Below are 16779 nucleotides of genomic sequence, written 5' to 3' on the forward strand. Positions count from 1 at the left end.
TTGTTTGAAACATTTTTTTGTAAACATCACTGTTTACCCACGAGGGCGTTAATTAGGTACAAATTTTATAGTATGTATTAATATAGGAATATCAAAGTGAATATCTTTTGTTATTTACGTGACGTCAAAAAAAACAATTGCGTATCAACACTTGCGCATTATATGAGAATATCAGTTAAATATGTCAGATATGTATGTATGTGAAATGTGACAGAGTTATCAACACTGCCTATACATGGTATTTCAACAATTAACTCAGTCAATTGTTTGTTTTCACTTGTTTATAAACAATTTTTTATAAGGAACGTTTTTTAAATTAAAACTTTTATTCTATCTCTAATGGTTTGCAAGATCCATTTGACCCAAGTTGCTCATTTACGAACTCGGCTCACTTTTTATGTCCTGAGCACGCTATAAAAATTTCAGCTTGCCGGGCACTATGACCACTTGATAACATTAATCATTTAGATATCATACTCAAGTTTAGCGACCTCGAAAACTTTCGATAACCGATTTTGGATGCATTTCATGACAAATTTAGAGAAATGCTCTATAAATAAGCCCTATAACCAGATCATTTTGGACGCATTTTCTGGCAATTTAGAATTGATCGTGAGTATGAGGTTTACAACTAGGTCGTCCTGGCCACCAGATGCATGCACCTTATTACCATATTTATCTATGCGGCCGCGGCAGTTTCAATTTTCTAAAATAAGTCTATTAGTAAACCCATACCAATGCATATAGTAGAGTACAGTATCTACATGACGTCTATGAAAATTCAGTAAACAATATTCTAACCTCAAACATTGTGCTGATGTAATTTTAAAAATAAATAATAATAAAAATACGCATTCTTCAATTTATTTTATAATATTTTTATTTGATAACTTATCAAATAACATTAATCTATAAAAATGTTAATATATTAATTTTTTTTTTGATAATTTGTAATTAATATTTCATCTACAATGTTAGCACATAGTACTAAAACATTTCCCGTTTTCAAACGATATTACTCAAAAACAAACCAATTCAACAATTCAAAACAAATTCGTAAATTGTTTTTCAATTATTTTATCGAGCAAAATGGACATTCATTTGTTAAATCTAGTCCGGTTATACCATATTGTGATCCATCTTTACTTTTTGTAAATGCAGGAATGAATCAAGTATTTAATATCCTAATTAAATTGTTAATGGTATATTTTATAGTCTTTTTTGTTTTAGTTTAAAAATATTTTTTTGGGACTTCGTACACCACCATTCTCTAAAGTGGCAAATTCACAAAAATGTATTCGAGTTGGTGGTAAACATAACGATTTGGATGTAGTTGGTACCGATGGATATCATCATACTTTTTTCGAAATGCTAGGAAATTGGTCTTTTGGGGCTTATTTCAAAGTAATTGTTATAGAACTTTAACCAATTTAATAGCATTTATTAATTACTCGATCAATATTTTCAGCGAGAAGCATGTGAATTAGCTTGGGCACTTTTAACTGGTCCATATAAACTAAATCCATCGAACTTATATGTGACATATTTTGAAGGCAATGCTTCTCTAGGTTTAGAAGCAGATCTAGAAACGTTAGATATTTGGAGAACAATTGGGTAAACATTTTTTATTTACATTTTTTTAGGGATGAAGCTGATATTTTTTTTGTTTTGTTTTGTATAGAGTAAAAGAAGATCACATAATTCCTTTTGGAATAAAAGATAATTTTTGGGAAATGGGTTTAACTGGTCCTTGTGGTCCCTGTACAGAAATACATGTAGATCACACAGGCAGCAACTTGAATCGATCAAGTGATGTAAATAAAGGTTTTTCGAATTTAACTGAGCTGTGGAATATCGTTTTTATTCAGTTTAATAGGTAAAACAGGCGCAAATCCTAGAAACTTTACAAGTGAGACAACAATTCTTCAGATTTACATTTTCTAGTTTTAAGTAGTAGTAGAGTAATTTTAATTTATAGGCAATTTTATTACAATTATGATATACAAATTGCATAATGAAAAAAATTAGAACTTAATATTATTTCTCTAGCCTGTTTTTTCCTAAGCGGTACATTTTTAGTCAGGAAGTCTTCAATAGGTCTTCAATAGGATAGAGAAATAATATATAAGATTTGTGTGTACTTTCGGATGTTAGTTTTTCAGCTATTGTTAGTAATGTAAAGAAGGCTAAGTATAGGAAATTTTTCACAAAAAATCACCTTCAAGTTTTAAAGGTCTCACTTGTAATTCTGCATTCATTTTTGATGTTAAAATTGAAAATTAATATTAAAGTTCTATATTAAAATAAATTTTCTTCACATACTTCAGAGATAAAAATGGATTAATAAATAAATTATCACAAAAATTTGTTGACACTGGAATGGGATTTGAGCGATTAACGGCTTTACTCCAAGGAAAAAATTCTAATTATGAGACTGATTTATTTTTACCAATTTTTAATACCATTCATATGGTGAGTTTTAGTAAGTACTCATTTTATTGAACTGAAAAATTCACTATTTGGTAACTTATTTGAAAATTAACTTCCACATACTTGTAGCTTTTTCATTAAAAATTTTTATTTACCTTTTGTTTAGGCAAATAAACATATTCCTAAATATTGCGGCAAATATGGAATAGATGATATAAATGGACTTGATACAGCGTATCGTATTATTGCCGATCATGGACGAATGGCAACGATTTGTTTATCAGATGGAATGATACCTGAAGAAAAGTAATATTTTAATTAGTGACTTCCGAAACGATTTTTTATTTGCGTATACCGAATGAACCCGGTTATGTTTCCTTTGGGCAATAAATTTTAATGTCAGAACTGGATCGAAAGTTTTACTTGTAGTTTTATTAAGTATTGTTTTGAAATCAAGCTAGCTTAACTGCCAGGCATAGAAAGACTGCATCTGATTGAATAATAAGCCATGCCACCATAATAATTGAAGCTGGATTGAATTTCAGAACACATGCTTAATGTTAACAAACACGAAACTTGGGTATATGCGGATAAAATAAGTTGTATTATAAAAAATTAAATAACTTAAAAATATCTGATATGAATTAAATTATTTTACAGTTATAAATTAAGAAAAATTATACGAAAGTCAATGATTTTAAGGGAACGATTTTTTCAAAAACAAGACAAATTTTTACACGATATTTCAGAAAGTGTGATCGATATTTTAGGAGAAACATACCCTGAATTAATTAAAAATACACAACAGGTATGATTCAATTCACTAATAACCCAGTTGATGAATAATATTTTGTTGAAAAGGTTTTTTCCTAAATAAAAGTGATATTTTGCGGTGGTAGGAAATGGTAGTGCTTTAAGACAACTTTAGATAATTTTTTATTTAATTTTTAAAGCAGTCATTAATATTTGCATATTGAAAATAAAATTTAATACAAATTGCGGGGATTGCGCCGCTTACCTTTTGACTCTGGGTAGTTTCTTTTTTAAAAACAAATTGACAACATCTCATCTTTATTTTAAATCAATGGTCGATTAAAGATATAAAATCTAAAAATCATTTTGTGATTTCAAAATAATTTAGAAAGGCAAATTATCAGCTTTAAAACTTAGACCTGCCTTAAGTAATTTCTATTTAATCCGGTAGTTAGCGTACTTAAGTGGAACACAAGCACACGACTATCTTGATATAAAATTAATATTTATTTTCTAGATTCAAAATATTTTATCATATGAAGAAGACGTTTTAAAATCATTACGTGCCAATACACCACCTGAATGGATGAATATCCTTATTAAAAATCCTGAATTAGAATCTACAATAGACGCTGCAGAAGTTTCCAATTTTGTATTAGGTTATAAAGAAGTTCTTAAACTGCAACATAATGGCCATAAATTAGACAATATTCCAGCAAAATTAGCATTTAAATTATACGATACGTATGGTTTGGATAAGAATAAAATAATCGAAATGTCGAAATTATTTAATCTTCCTGTTGATTGGCATGGTTTTGATGAAGAAATAAAAACCATACGTAACAAAACAAAATTTAGTCACAGTTTTCCATCGGAACAAAATTTGTTACTTAATTTAAAGACCATTTTACAAAGACAAAATATTTTACCAACAAATGATTCGTATAAGTATAACTATTCTGTTGATAATGAAAGTTATCAATTCTATGATGTGAATGCAAATGTGAAATGTATTGTAGAACATGGCAAATCACTTGTGATGAAGAGTAACGAAAAAAACTGTTCAATAATATTTGATAATACATGTTTTTATTGTGAAGCTGGTGGACAAGAGAGTGATAAAGGTATTATCATAATTTTATAAATAACAATATATAATACCAAATAACGAACTTTTATGTAGCTCAAATAAGGAAATTTCTTCAGGAATAGAAAATTTTTATTATAAATAAATCTATTATCATTTTCATCCAAGATCATGAGTCAATTTAGGAAACGTTAAGGTTCGTTTTTCTCCCCTTTCGAAATAAATAAACCACCATGCTACAAATAGGTACCATGCTACTGTATGAATGTGCTCCGCGTACGAAGGGCCCCGATCCCTATAAATTCAATTTTTTAATAATTAAAAAATATATTCATATATTTTTTTATTAAATAAACGATATAGAAATAAGAGAGGGGTTATTTAGAAAATAAGTCAGAAGAGAGAATAATTATCAAGCTTTTGTGACTAAGTTATTGATTCGAACTCAATAAAATTTATTTTTCAAGGTCTAATCAATTTTGAAGATGGCAAAGTATTTCAAGTCGAAAGTGTTCAAAATTGTGAAGGATATATTATACATAGCGGTTCATTTTTAACGCCCAATGCAGTAGTATCTGCAAAAGAAAAAGCTATTATGAAAATTGATCGCATTCATCGGATGTCAAACATGAAAAATCACTCAAGCACACATATTTTAAATGCCGCAATCAAAAAAGTGTTACCTACTTCAACCATTTGTCAAAAATCAAGTCGAGTTACAGCAAAGGACTTAAAATTTGATATCTTTGTTTTTGGAAAACTATTGACATCTGATTATATTGATAATGTTGAAGAAATTGTTCGCGATGTGATTGATCGAAATATTATAGTAAATACACATGTAATAAATGAAAATGACTTGTTAGTAAATGATGTGGTGTTACTTCCTGGCGAAGTATATCCAGCTAATGGTATTCGTTTAGTTGAAATTGTTAATTCTGATTTTCAATCTAGGTATGTATTGTTTGTACAAAATTGGTATATGCGAATATGCGAAAATTATAATTTAAAGTATTTCAAGCAAAATTATTTCAAAGAATATTTAATTCAATTTGAATCTAGATTAATGATTCGAAATTTTTTAATTATTTTAGGGAGGCTTGTTGCGGTACTCATGTAAAAAATACATCACATATATTAGATTTTTGTGTAATATCATTCAAACAAAATGGTCGAGCGTCGTATAGTTTAAAAGCTGTTACTGGAGAAAAAGCTATTCAAGTAAAAGAAAAAGGGAATGAAATTGAAAAATTCGTTAATAATTTGTATCACGAATTGGAATTAAATAAACACAAGGTACCAGGAAAATAAATACCTATACAATAAGTTTCTTGTATGAAATTTTGATATTATTGTTATTGTTATTATTATTTTTTCTTTTTATGAAAAAGACTGAGGAAACAAAAAGACACTTGAAAAACTTAAGTAAGATTTTAAATGATACCGAAAATATAATCCCTTACAACGTTCATATGAAATGTGTAAATGTACTTAATAATTTAAAAAACACGTTTAAGCAAACAGACCGACAAAATTTAAGGTAATTTTTTTCCTATCTCTAGTCTAAGTTTTCCTATTTCTAGTTAGTTTTTCTACAATGACAACCTGTATATTATGAAGCAGATATTGTAGCTGCATGTAGAAATGAAAAAAGTACAAACTCAAAAATTCCGCACGTAGCTCAAAAAAGGATCATTGACTAAAACTTAAAAGACAAATTACACACATCAAATTGTTGTAATTCCTTCAAATAACAATTCTAGCCCAGTCGGATAATTTTTATTCTACACGAAATAATGTTTAAAATTTTGGGATTTATTAGATAGGCAATGATCAAGAATATAAAACGTATTCAAAGTTGATAAAGTGGTGTACCTACATGATGTTAGTAACATTATCTTGAAATTTTCGTACACATTGGAAAGGTTTGGAATTTGATATACATAAAGCTTCGTCATTAACTTAAAAGATTTAAAAATTGTAACAGCTTTCGATTCAAGAACATTTAAATTGTAAAAAATTGTCAATCAGTTTGTGCGATTTAAGTGCAATTGAAGCAAACCCAATTATAATTTTTGTACATAGAGCAAATCTTTGGAACAAAGTTTTATGTAGATCAAACTTCTGAACTTTTTTTACTAACCAACATTGTTAGCGTGTGATTGACAGTTTCTGTTAGTGTTGCAAAGATAAAAGTTTTATTTTAAATTTATACAGGGAATTAATGGAAATGGAAATAAAATCAGCCGTTGAAGAAGTAAATATTAGCGAAAAGCCATGGGTCGTACATTATTTAAGATCTAGTTCTATAGTACCAGGAGTTTCATTACAAAAGGCTACCAGATGTTGTAGTAATTTACCCATAGTTGTTTTAGCATATTCTGATGGTACAGTTAAAGCTCGTTGTTGTGTTCCTAAGGTAAAATAATAACTTTATTACTTTCACGTATTTGCTTAGTTCCACGTAGCTGGTTCTAGTTTACTACTAGAACTGTTAATTCTGGATCTTCATAAATAAATTGTATGGAAGGCTAAAACTAACTGAATGGAATTTGTATTTAAAAAAATTCAGTTTCGGTTTAAACAATTAAATATATTTTCCAACAAAAAAAATCTGAATCATAAAATAATATGCTTCTTTTTTTTTTTTTGTAATTTTAGAATTACGTGACTGATGATTTTAATGCCGAGAAATGGATGAAATTGACAATAGGTACCATATTTTCTGGTAATGTATCAGCACCAAAAGGTCAAGATCCGTTGTATGTTTGCAATATGAAAGAATCAAAAGTTAGCAAAGATCAATGGGATGTTCTATTACAAGTAGCAATGGATTCTGCCAATAAATATGCTGAAAATCATTTAAATAAAGTACATAAATTTCGATCGAATATGTAAATGATTGTATTAATAAAAAAGTTGGCATCCCCAAAATAATTTATATTTTTTAATAGAGTAAACCCAAAAACAACATAATAGAAGTTACTTCATAAACTTGTTTGACATTAATATAATGACGCTCTACCACAAGAGCTATTTCGCATTGCTATTTCAACAAATGACAAGAGACGAGGAATATTTGCTCCATAAACTCTCCGAATTAATCTAATATTATAGATCTCCATAACTTGAAACTTAATTAAGTATATTTTTTTCATTACTTAACGGTGTTTTCCATTAGTGTTATTTATATAATTCAAATATATCAAGTCAAAACCTGCCAAGAAAGGTAGAAATTTCGATTTCCTTACCTTCAAATTTTCTCCAGAGCTATACCAAATACGAAAATAACACTCACTGTTCCATGAGTCTACCATTTAACAATACCAGAATAAAAAGATTTTGAATTCGATATTTATGCATTAATTCCACGAAGCTCACACATTAGGATCTTTATAAATTGAAGTTTATTTTAAATCTCGATAGTTCCAACCTCAATGGTTCCAGTTATTTATTTCCTTTGTGAGATTCGAGTTATCGAGGGTAGGTTGTAATTTAGTTTTTAAGCAACGTAGGTTCATTTTCTTTTTTTTTCGTTAAAAAAATTTTCAAATAATTAAATTTATTTAACAAATAATTTATTGCTAAATATATTAATAAATATATTTTGTATACAAATTCAATAATAATATCTATATATGCTTATAAAAATGCTTATCGGAATGTGATTAATTTTATATATATACATCACAGTAAGATGTTCAAATTTCAAATTTATTGGTAAATGAACTAGTTTTCTTTTAAAAAGTTGAAAAGTTTTTTTTTCGTACTTAGGAAATTATCACAGGTTACAAGATAATTTTCATTCAAGAATTTGGCAGATTTAATACGCAAAACTAAGAATCGTATTTGAACATCAAAAGAAAGTTCTTAAAAGTGAACTTGAAATTTGAACAACTTAAACAACCAATTATAAAACCGAAAGAAACGTACGTTCATTTAAAAAAAATTGAATGGAATATGTTTTAAATAATTATTTTTAAAGAAAATGCGATTTCAACAAAATAGATCTAATAAATGTTCGAAGTCCTGGAAAATTCACTTCACAGTTATTATTATGGTAGAATGGACCAGATTTCTTCTTTTCTGCCACCATCATTCAATATATTCTAACTCCCGTTATTTATTCTTATAACTCGTTCTTTATTTTTACTGGTTTTGATGGCGAAGGTGCTTGTTGGCTGGGCGGCACTGTTGTAGGTTTAGGTTTTGGGGATGTTGTAGTTGGTTTTGGAGTAGTTGTCGGTTTTGGAGTAGTTGTCGGTTTTGGAGTAGTAGTTGGTTTTGGAGTAGTAGTTGGTTTTGGTGTAGTAGTTGGTTTTGGGGTAGTTGTTGGTTTAGGAGTGGTTGTTGTAGGTTTTGGCGTTGTTGTTGTAGGTTTTGGCGTAGTTGTTGTCGGTTTTGGTGTAGTTGTTGTTGGTTTTGGTGTAGTTGTTGGTTGTTGTTTTGTGGCTGACTCTTGTGTGACGCGTATTGGTTTTTCATTTAGATTGATACCAAGAATACTTAATTTTACCCGTGCTAAATAATCGTTATAAGGTGATCCCAAATATAAGTGGTTATCAAAAACATATCCTTCACAAATATTCGATATTATTCCATTTAATGCATGAAAACTTCGAATTATGTTACCATCATTATCAATTTCTAGGACAGTAGATCGTTTTGGTGTGATTAATGGCATTGGTCTGAGCATTCCAACCTTAAATAAAAAATTCTCAAATTAAAACCTATTTTTAACAAATCAATCTCTGATAAGAAACTACATATGAACTCATGTTTTAGCGTTTGATAAATTTTTAATTTTTTTTATGGATAAACAATTGAATACTGTGCAAAATATTCAATTGCACAGTAGAGAAATAAATTGCATAAGTGCTTTTAACATTCGAGTACGCACATAAGACAGTTGGGTAATACCTAACTAACGCAAATGGTAATTTGAGTACAAAAAGTAAATTTAGTGCGTGCAGTCCTACTTGTCCAGTGTAGATTTCAGTTTTTTACTGCTCTTTTACCGCATCAGATTTTTCTATATTTAGATGCAATCTCATCTATCTATCGAATTAAGTTTTAATAAAGTATGTGACTGACGTTTTTTAAATTTTTCCATTAAAGTTTGAGAAAAAGTTATTTCAATTGGCTTGGTTATTTTAATTGGAATACTACTTGCGAAATAAAATAAATCATCATATTTCTCAAGAAATTCTTTATTTGAGGCATTAAAAAATTGACTCCTAGAAAGGGAAAATTTTTAAACATTGCAATTATTTTAAAAATAATTAAACTGTTATCACACGTATATGAATTAAGTATGCTTAGTTAATGCAACCTTTGTTCTAAGATATAATAAAGGGTAATCGCCAGATAGATACAACTTATTGCAATATTTTAAGACTAAACAAATATTTAAAAAAAAAAAAAAAGGTTTTATCTACTTATGAGGGTTAATCAGAGCATCTTAATAATATTTTATTATTGTTACTTGTTTTCAGCAGATAATTTAAATATCGTGAAGTCTGAACTTATGATAAACTTAAAAACAATTGCTCAACATTTATTTTGCACAAAAATTAAATACCGAAGTGTCCGACACTTTAAGTTGTCAAATTTTCGACTATTTTCGATTCATTTTGATTGATTGAAAATTCATTGCAATAGGAAATGTTTTGGAATTTTTTTTTACTAAAAAACCGCTTTAATTCATTAAATGTATTTTAACTTACGTAATGCATTCCAACTGCTGCATAATAATTAGGATAGTAATCATTGATTGTCTTCAATCCAAAATCAATTAAACCAATAAGTCGTGCAACTAATTTACGAATTAACGAAAATCTTGAAAATACTTGAAGTAAATTAGGATGATTCGCATCGTGGCTCATGACTAAACCAATAAAAAATCCACCACGTTTATTCGATGAAATATTATCAGGTAAACCAGGAATTCCATCTATAAATACATCATGTGTACCTTTCTTTGGTCCTTGAAGATAGTATCGTAAAACACGGCTTTTAACTAAATCACACACTATAACAAAATCTTCTTTTTCGGAAAGGGAAACACCATTTGCAAAATTTATTTTATCAATTAATACTTCATTCTTTTTCGTAGCAGCTGAATAGCGGAATAATCTATAAAAAAAATTTAAGTATCAAATTTCCTGTCTAATCGAATCGTATTATACGATTACCATATTTAAAATAACTCTATTGCTTTCACGGATAAAAGTCGTTTAATTTTTAAAAATTTGGGAATATAAATTACACAGTGTAATAAAAATAATTCTAAATCAGGGTAAAAAGTGTCTTGGACCGGGAAATGCTCCAAGAACAACAGTTTTATACTTATTGATGATTTAAAATTGTAAAAAATCGATTATTTAAACGAAAAAAATTATCACATAAGGGATTATCCATAAATTACGTCGAGAGGTGGTCAACGAAATGTAAAATTATGTGACAAAGGCAGGGAGAAGGTCAAAAGGTTTGTGACAAAATTTAAAAATATTGCTATTTCGATCTATATTTATAAGGTTTAAGTCGTCAACAAATGCATGCTCGCTGTTCTACTGTTTTTTTAAATGACAATTAACGTTTTTTTAACGAGTTGGCCAAACAACCTTGGCTATGATACTTGAATATAAATAACAGTATTTACTTTATAATCTTACATGACGCTGATAGAATAAGTTTAAATAAATATTTTGATTTGATTAACTAACAAAACATTTTAGTGATAATGAACTTGAACATATGTACCGATAACTTTAATCTATTTTTATCAACTAAATAAATGCAATTTAAAGAACTAGTGAACTTACCTTCCAGTTCCATCAGCAATTAAACTGTAAATAATATCTCTCAATTCATATTCAGATGAAGAATCTGTCCAATAAATATCACCATTTTTAGCAATGGCTAAAGCGTTGGGTAAATTGATTGGTTTTCCATCAATTTCATCTTTTTTAGATATCAACAATTGTTTTTTACCAGTTTTGACATCAACTTTCCATATTCCAGAATACGTTTCTATTACAAACAGATTGCCATTATTGTCAAATTTAAGTCCTAATGGTCGTCCACATTCTGGTTCTGTGTGATATCCTACACATTTATCCGATGAAAATGAAACTACTAATGATAATTTGTCTAGTCGTGGATTATATTTTAAAACTTGTCCACCAACCACTGACATATACAATTCACCATTATAATCGGTAAATGATTCTGGCCCTGATATTTTTCCTTCAAACAATTTTTCTGCTTTTTCTAATAATGTGTTTACAGCTAACGAACCTTCAAGTGGTTTAGGTGGTGTTATACTAAAATGAAAAAATAATATTCAATACAAAATTTTTAGTTATTATAATGAAATTTGATTGAATGAAATCAGAAGAAGAGGAAAACAAGTATTAGGAGTGGAGGAAAACCCTTAAATTTATCTTAAATTGCTTATACGATCATTATTTTTATATTTCACCAATAGACCTTTTCATTTCAATTACAATTCATTATTGTTTCGGACAGACATTAATAAGTTGGACAAAGACACAAGATATTTGTTATTCATTTTATCACATTAGTTTTTCAACAAAGTGTCCGAAAGGTTATCACTTTTTAAAATGAAAAGGTCTACTTGAACTTATTAACTAGATCAGTATTCAAATATTAACAGTATATTACACATCTAGGGATAAAAGATCTCAGATTCATTGTCGCCCGCGGCCGAGTCTGAAAACATGAGATTTTTCTCTTCGACGGAGGCAGAAAACGGCAACTTCTTTTTGCACAGTGGGACGAAAGTAAACACCTTCTACACGGAGGTGTGAAAAAATTTTAATATAAACTAAAAGTAATAAATTTTTTTTTATTTATTTATTAAAAGTTGATAATAAATTTTAATGGTTTTTCGTGAAATAAAGTAACTCTAATCCTCACGATATAATGAAAATAAATATATTTTGGTGAAATAATTACCGGCAAACTTCAATCAGCAAGAGAGATAACCAGATATTTTTATTTTATGTCTCAAAAAACCTTTCTCAAAAATTTTGTAGATACCTCTAACTCTTATAGGCTGAGAACTGCTATTTAAAGTATTGCATTCATTCATTGTACAACTGACAATAATAATAGCTTATTCTATTATATTCATACACCTCTTTTTATAAAACATAAAGCTCTTTATAAATGAGGCATATAGAAGAAAAATTTGGTCGATAAACTCTATCTTACAGAGGTTCGACTAACGACTGTAGCTCACCGTGCATATGTATTATACACAGAGCAATAGTATGAACGATATACAACAAGTAGTAATAGTTATACAAAGTTAGTAATAATACGTTACTCCGAAATACTATGAAGAAGGAAAAAGATAAATTATCTGTATGTCGACGCCCTGCACTTGGCAGCCTTTCTACAACTTTGAAAGTACTCCAAAGCGAATAGCAAGGCGACATATTTGTTTTCTTTTATTTTATCAAATGATGAGAAAAAATTAGCATTAAATTAAAAACATATTTTTCCCGACATTTGTTTTCCGTATTGGGGGACGTCTTAACCGTGTAGAAGCATGCTACTGCTTTAAAGTAACGCAAGCCATATCATTAAAACAATAAAAGAAGATAACTAATAATTGTTTTATGTTCAATATAATAAATTTATATTTTTCTTTGTTAGTATAATAGCCATTAACTCAAACAAAACTGATTTTATTAAATTATTTCCGTAATTAAGAGAGTTAAATGGATTTTTTTTAAATATAGAGCAGCATAAGATTCATTAGCCTAGTAGACATTTTTTACAATACGTCGAAATAAGTAATTACTGAAAGGAAAATTATGGCCACAGCGCTGGTTGTCGAGGTGTAGTTGCAGAATGTTTAAAAACACTTGTAATCGGATTAATTTTATTTGTTATAGGCTAATGTTTTTAACTAATCATTTTTGGCAAATCAATCACGAAAATCATTCTGTAGCCCCAAGGTGGCATATTCTTTCTCTTTTATTTTATCAAATGATGGAAATTAATTAAGATTAATTTTAAAACGTTTGTTTTCTGATAAACCACACATTTGTTTTCCGTATTGGTGAAAGCCGTCAATTGAATAATTTTCTTATCAACAGACGTCTTCAGCAGTGTAGCATCGTGCTGGTGTAATAAAGGAACGCAAGCCATATCAGTAAAACAATAAACGAAAATAAATAATAATTACCTCAATAAAACTGATTTTATTACATTCAGTTACATGTTTAGTTTTTAAACAACAACTAATTTTTAACCGACTTCAAACAAAAAAGGAGGAGGTTATCACTTCGACTGTATTTTTTTTTTATACCATGTATATAGGAAATATATCAAGGTATACTAAGTTTAGTCCCAAATTTGTAACGCTTAAAAATGTTGATGCTACGAACAAAGTTTTGGTATAGGTATAGGTGTTCATAAAATCACCTAAATAATCCATTTCCGGATGTCTACCCGCCTGTCGACACGATAATTCAAAAAGGAAAAGAGATACCAAGCTAAAATTTTTATAGCGTGCTTAGGACGTAAAAGGTGAAGTCGAGTTCGTAAAAGAGCAACATAGGTCTTCAGAGAGCATAGGTTAAGGTCTTCAATTCGTAGGATCCATCTTGTAAACCGTTAGAGATAGAACAATAGTTTAAATGTAAAAAATGTTTTAAAACAATTTTTGTTTGAAATTTGTTTTTGTAAACATCACTTTTTTTACCCGTGCGGACGCCAATTAGGTTAGTAACATTGTATGGTATGTGTTTTTTGTTAATAGTGTATACTGTTCCTACTGAGGAAGTGAGAAGATAGACACTCGTATTACCTTGTGTGTAAGAGTGGCTATCTTTCTTTACTTAGTCAATTGTTTGTTTTCACTTGTTTTAAAGAAAAGTCAGCTTTTGATTTTTCGAAAATAATGGGAATTTACATAAGGAACTGTATTAATCTCATAGATATTGAGTTTCGGTCAAATTTGCCCATACTGTAGTCAATGTCAATAATTCCTACCACTTGTTTTCATAAAATCTATGCATTCATCACCATTTCATATTCAGGTCAGGATTATTTTGTGTAATTTAATAAATAATTCAAACCTTAGTACTCACTCAAGCATATGGAAAGTATTTAAATAATTGACTCACTTATTTGTTTCCTTTACTTGTTTATTATTTAGAGTATCCCTTAAGTACTAAAATTCGAACGTAAGTAAATTACATTACGAGATTAAATATTATTTTTGTATCGAACTTCTTTAAGCACAATTAAATTAAACTTGTGTGTTTTCAACAACGGTTTTTTTATTATATTTTACTATAAAGGTCTCAGGACCCCTCCACAATTTTGGTTGTAAACTAAATTTGCTACTAGTTGTTGACTAGTTTAATAACATTAGTTTTAGAAATATCGACGAAAACTGACCTGATTACAAACTAACTCATGGAAAAAAAATTGCATCCGTGTAAGAAGGTCCTAATATTTTAATTTCAATAATAATTCATAAAATAAGTGGCGTTGTCATGACTACTAGTTATAAAAAAAAACAAGATAATAATTTAACTTGCATAACATTTCTACTCCATTTAAGAAGGTTCGCTAAACTGGAAAATTGTTCCAAATCCTCCACAGAAAATTGAATTTTCTTTTATAATTCAAATTTTTAAATAAATTCGATTTAGTATTTATATTTCATTTTAGCCGAAAAATTCATATTCGTAATCATTGTATGGCATTGCTAATTTGGTGGGTTTGGCAGGCAATAAGTACACAAAAAAGCTAAAATTTCCATCAGCAAATAATTGCATTTTCCCACTAACTAAAAGTTTGCGATTTTCCTAATTAAATGCATACAAAAAGCTATATTTAACCATTTAAGAATAAATGACTAAACAAAAAGTCAAAACATGTAGGCAGAGAAATCATTGTTTCTTTGAATGATTTTCAAAAACCCACAATCAGACCCGGCCTGCAAAAGATTTTATTGTACAATGCACAAAGATTTTTTTTATAAATTTCAAAATCATACATTATTAAAACCGTTAGGACAAAATTATAAAGAGGTCATTCTAGGTTAAAAGTGGATATTTCTTAAAATAAAATAAAACAAGTTTTCTTGAAACTTACGTATATCCTGTATATTCTCCATAAGGTGGTAGAGAAGGCATTATTACTATTAAAGCAATTACAAACATTCCTTCTATAAACCGCATAGTAAAAAATTTAATTAATTTCCTAAAGTTAAAGAAACCCATTTTTTACTGAAAATGAAAAAAATACACCTTAAGTTATTAATTCAAGAATAAAAAATCACTATAATGTATGTTAAAACAATGAAGAGTTTTTATAAAAGTTGGATGTAATAAAATTCATTATTTATTTAAGGTGAAAAGGTTGCTGATTACTTTTGTGGACAAAAAAATTAAGTACTTATAAGGTATAAAGTTCAATAAAATATGCAAAATAGGTTTTTAAAAAGTTAAATCAGGGAATCAATCCATAAAATTCAATCCAAGTATCATAAAAAAATATTTAACCGGCTTTAAATATAATTATAATATAAACTTACAATCAAATAAATACTATGTTCATGAAAAATAAATTTGTCCTCGACACACCACCAATCAATTGGAATAAAATGAATACAAATAATAAATAAAAGACACCGCACCAAACAGCCACCAAACACTACTGTGAACAACACTACAAAACCAACTGGTTACTGGACTCAACTCTGCAATCATGTATGACATTCAATGATTACATAGCATATTTTGAGATTTACTTACTACAAAGGTAAGATAGGTGCAGAGATTTTTTTAATATGGGAAAATGGGGCAATTTTATTTTTTAATTAGTATTTTTCTTCCAAAAATGGTCGTTTTGAACAGCAGCGTCCATGTGGTGCCTGAAAGTAAAATTCGCGACGCATGACAGTGCGTAAACTTAGCAAATCCCGTTTTAAGCTTACTTTTAAAAGAAATTTTTAATAAAGAATTATTTTTAAGGGACAAGCTTTTATTGTACCAAAAAGTAGAAAATAATTTTATCTATGAGTCACTCATACCCTGTAACTTGCTACTATCTGTAAAAGCTTGAGGCGCTCAATTTAAAATATCAAAAATGCATCGGAACGCCTCATCTACTCCACATGCCTAACTGCTATGACAATTTGCTCTTTTTTGGAAGAATAGACATTTATATTATACTAAATTTATTTCAATGAAAATTATACAATCTTTATAATAATTATCTACAGTAAATTAAATTATACCAGTTGTATTTTAATAAATGGTCAATAATCTAAGGGATTATAATAATTAATAATAATGATATTTATTCGACTAAAACAATTTTTCAAGGTATTGAATACGTCACAAATAAATACAGGGTACACGAAAACAAGAATTTTCGCATCCCTAACATGTGTTGGGAAACGTTCCACTTATCAGAGCTAGTTTTCGAAAAATTGTTTCGAACAAACGTTGGTATTT

General features: G+C 28.6%; 2 protein-coding genes across 2 annotated transcripts; one reads left to right on the forward strand and one right to left on the reverse strand.

Moving 5' to 3' along the window:
- The first annotated feature begins 971 nt into the window (after nt 1-971).
- LOC123292653 (alanine--tRNA ligase, mitochondrial) lies at nt 972-7207 on the forward strand. The gene is made up of 13 exons (XM_044873367.1): nt 972-1172; nt 1231-1404; nt 1469-1614; nt 1682-1876; nt 2328-2472; nt 2597-2736; nt 3091-3238; nt 3701-4307; nt 4738-5224; nt 5365-5566; nt 5662-5810; nt 6488-6689; nt 6932-7207. The coding sequence occupies exons 1-13, from the start codon at nt 972-974 to the stop codon at nt 7166-7168; spliced, it is 3033 nt and encodes a 1010-aa protein (XP_044729302.1). The 3' UTR covers nt 7169-7207.
- A 799-nt stretch (nt 7208-8006) lies between these two features.
- LOC123291394 (adipocyte plasma membrane-associated protein-like) lies at nt 8007-16025 on the reverse strand. Its single transcript, XM_044871668.1, has 5 exons — nt 15855-16025; nt 15413-15546; nt 11095-11595; nt 9997-10405; nt 8007-8972 (listed from the first exon to the last, which is right to left on the reverse strand). Exons 2-5 carry the CDS (start codon nt 15538-15540, stop codon nt 8400-8402), a joined length of 1611 nt encoding a protein of 536 aa, XP_044727603.1. The 5' UTR covers nt 15541-15546; nt 15855-16025; the 3' UTR covers nt 8007-8399.
- Between the last annotated feature and the right edge of the window lie 754 nt (nt 16026-16779).

Source organism: Chrysoperla carnea, chromosome 2, assembly GCF_905475395.1.
Source record: "Chrysoperla carnea chromosome 2, inChrCarn1.1, whole genome shotgun sequence".
Lineage (NCBI taxonomy): Eukaryota > Metazoa > Arthropoda > Insecta > Neuroptera > Chrysopidae > Chrysoperla > Chrysoperla carnea.

Coding starts and splice junctions, on each gene's coding strand:
- LOC123292653 (XM_044873367.1), top strand. CDS start 972: ATGTTAGCACATAGTACTAAAACATTTCCCGTTTTCAAACGATATTAC. Junction 2,737..3,090: donor GGAATGATACCTGAAGAAAA/GTAATATTTTAA, acceptor ATTATTTTACAG/TTATAAATTAAGAAAAATTA. Junction 6,690..6,931: donor CTCGTTGTTGTGTTCCTAAG/GTAAAATAATAA, acceptor TTGTAATTTTAG/AATTACGTGACTGATGATTT.
- LOC123291394 (XM_044871668.1), bottom strand. CDS start 15,540: ATGGGTTTCTTTAACTTTAGGAAATTAATTAAATTTTTTACTATGCGG. Junction 11,596..15,412: donor GGAGAATATACAGGATATAC/GTAAGTTTCAAG, acceptor TTTTCATTTTAG/TATAACACCACCTAAACCAC. Junction 8,973..9,996: donor CAGCAGTTGGAATGCATTAC/GTAAGTTAAAAT, acceptor TTTTTATTTAAG/GTTGGAATGCTCAGACCAAT.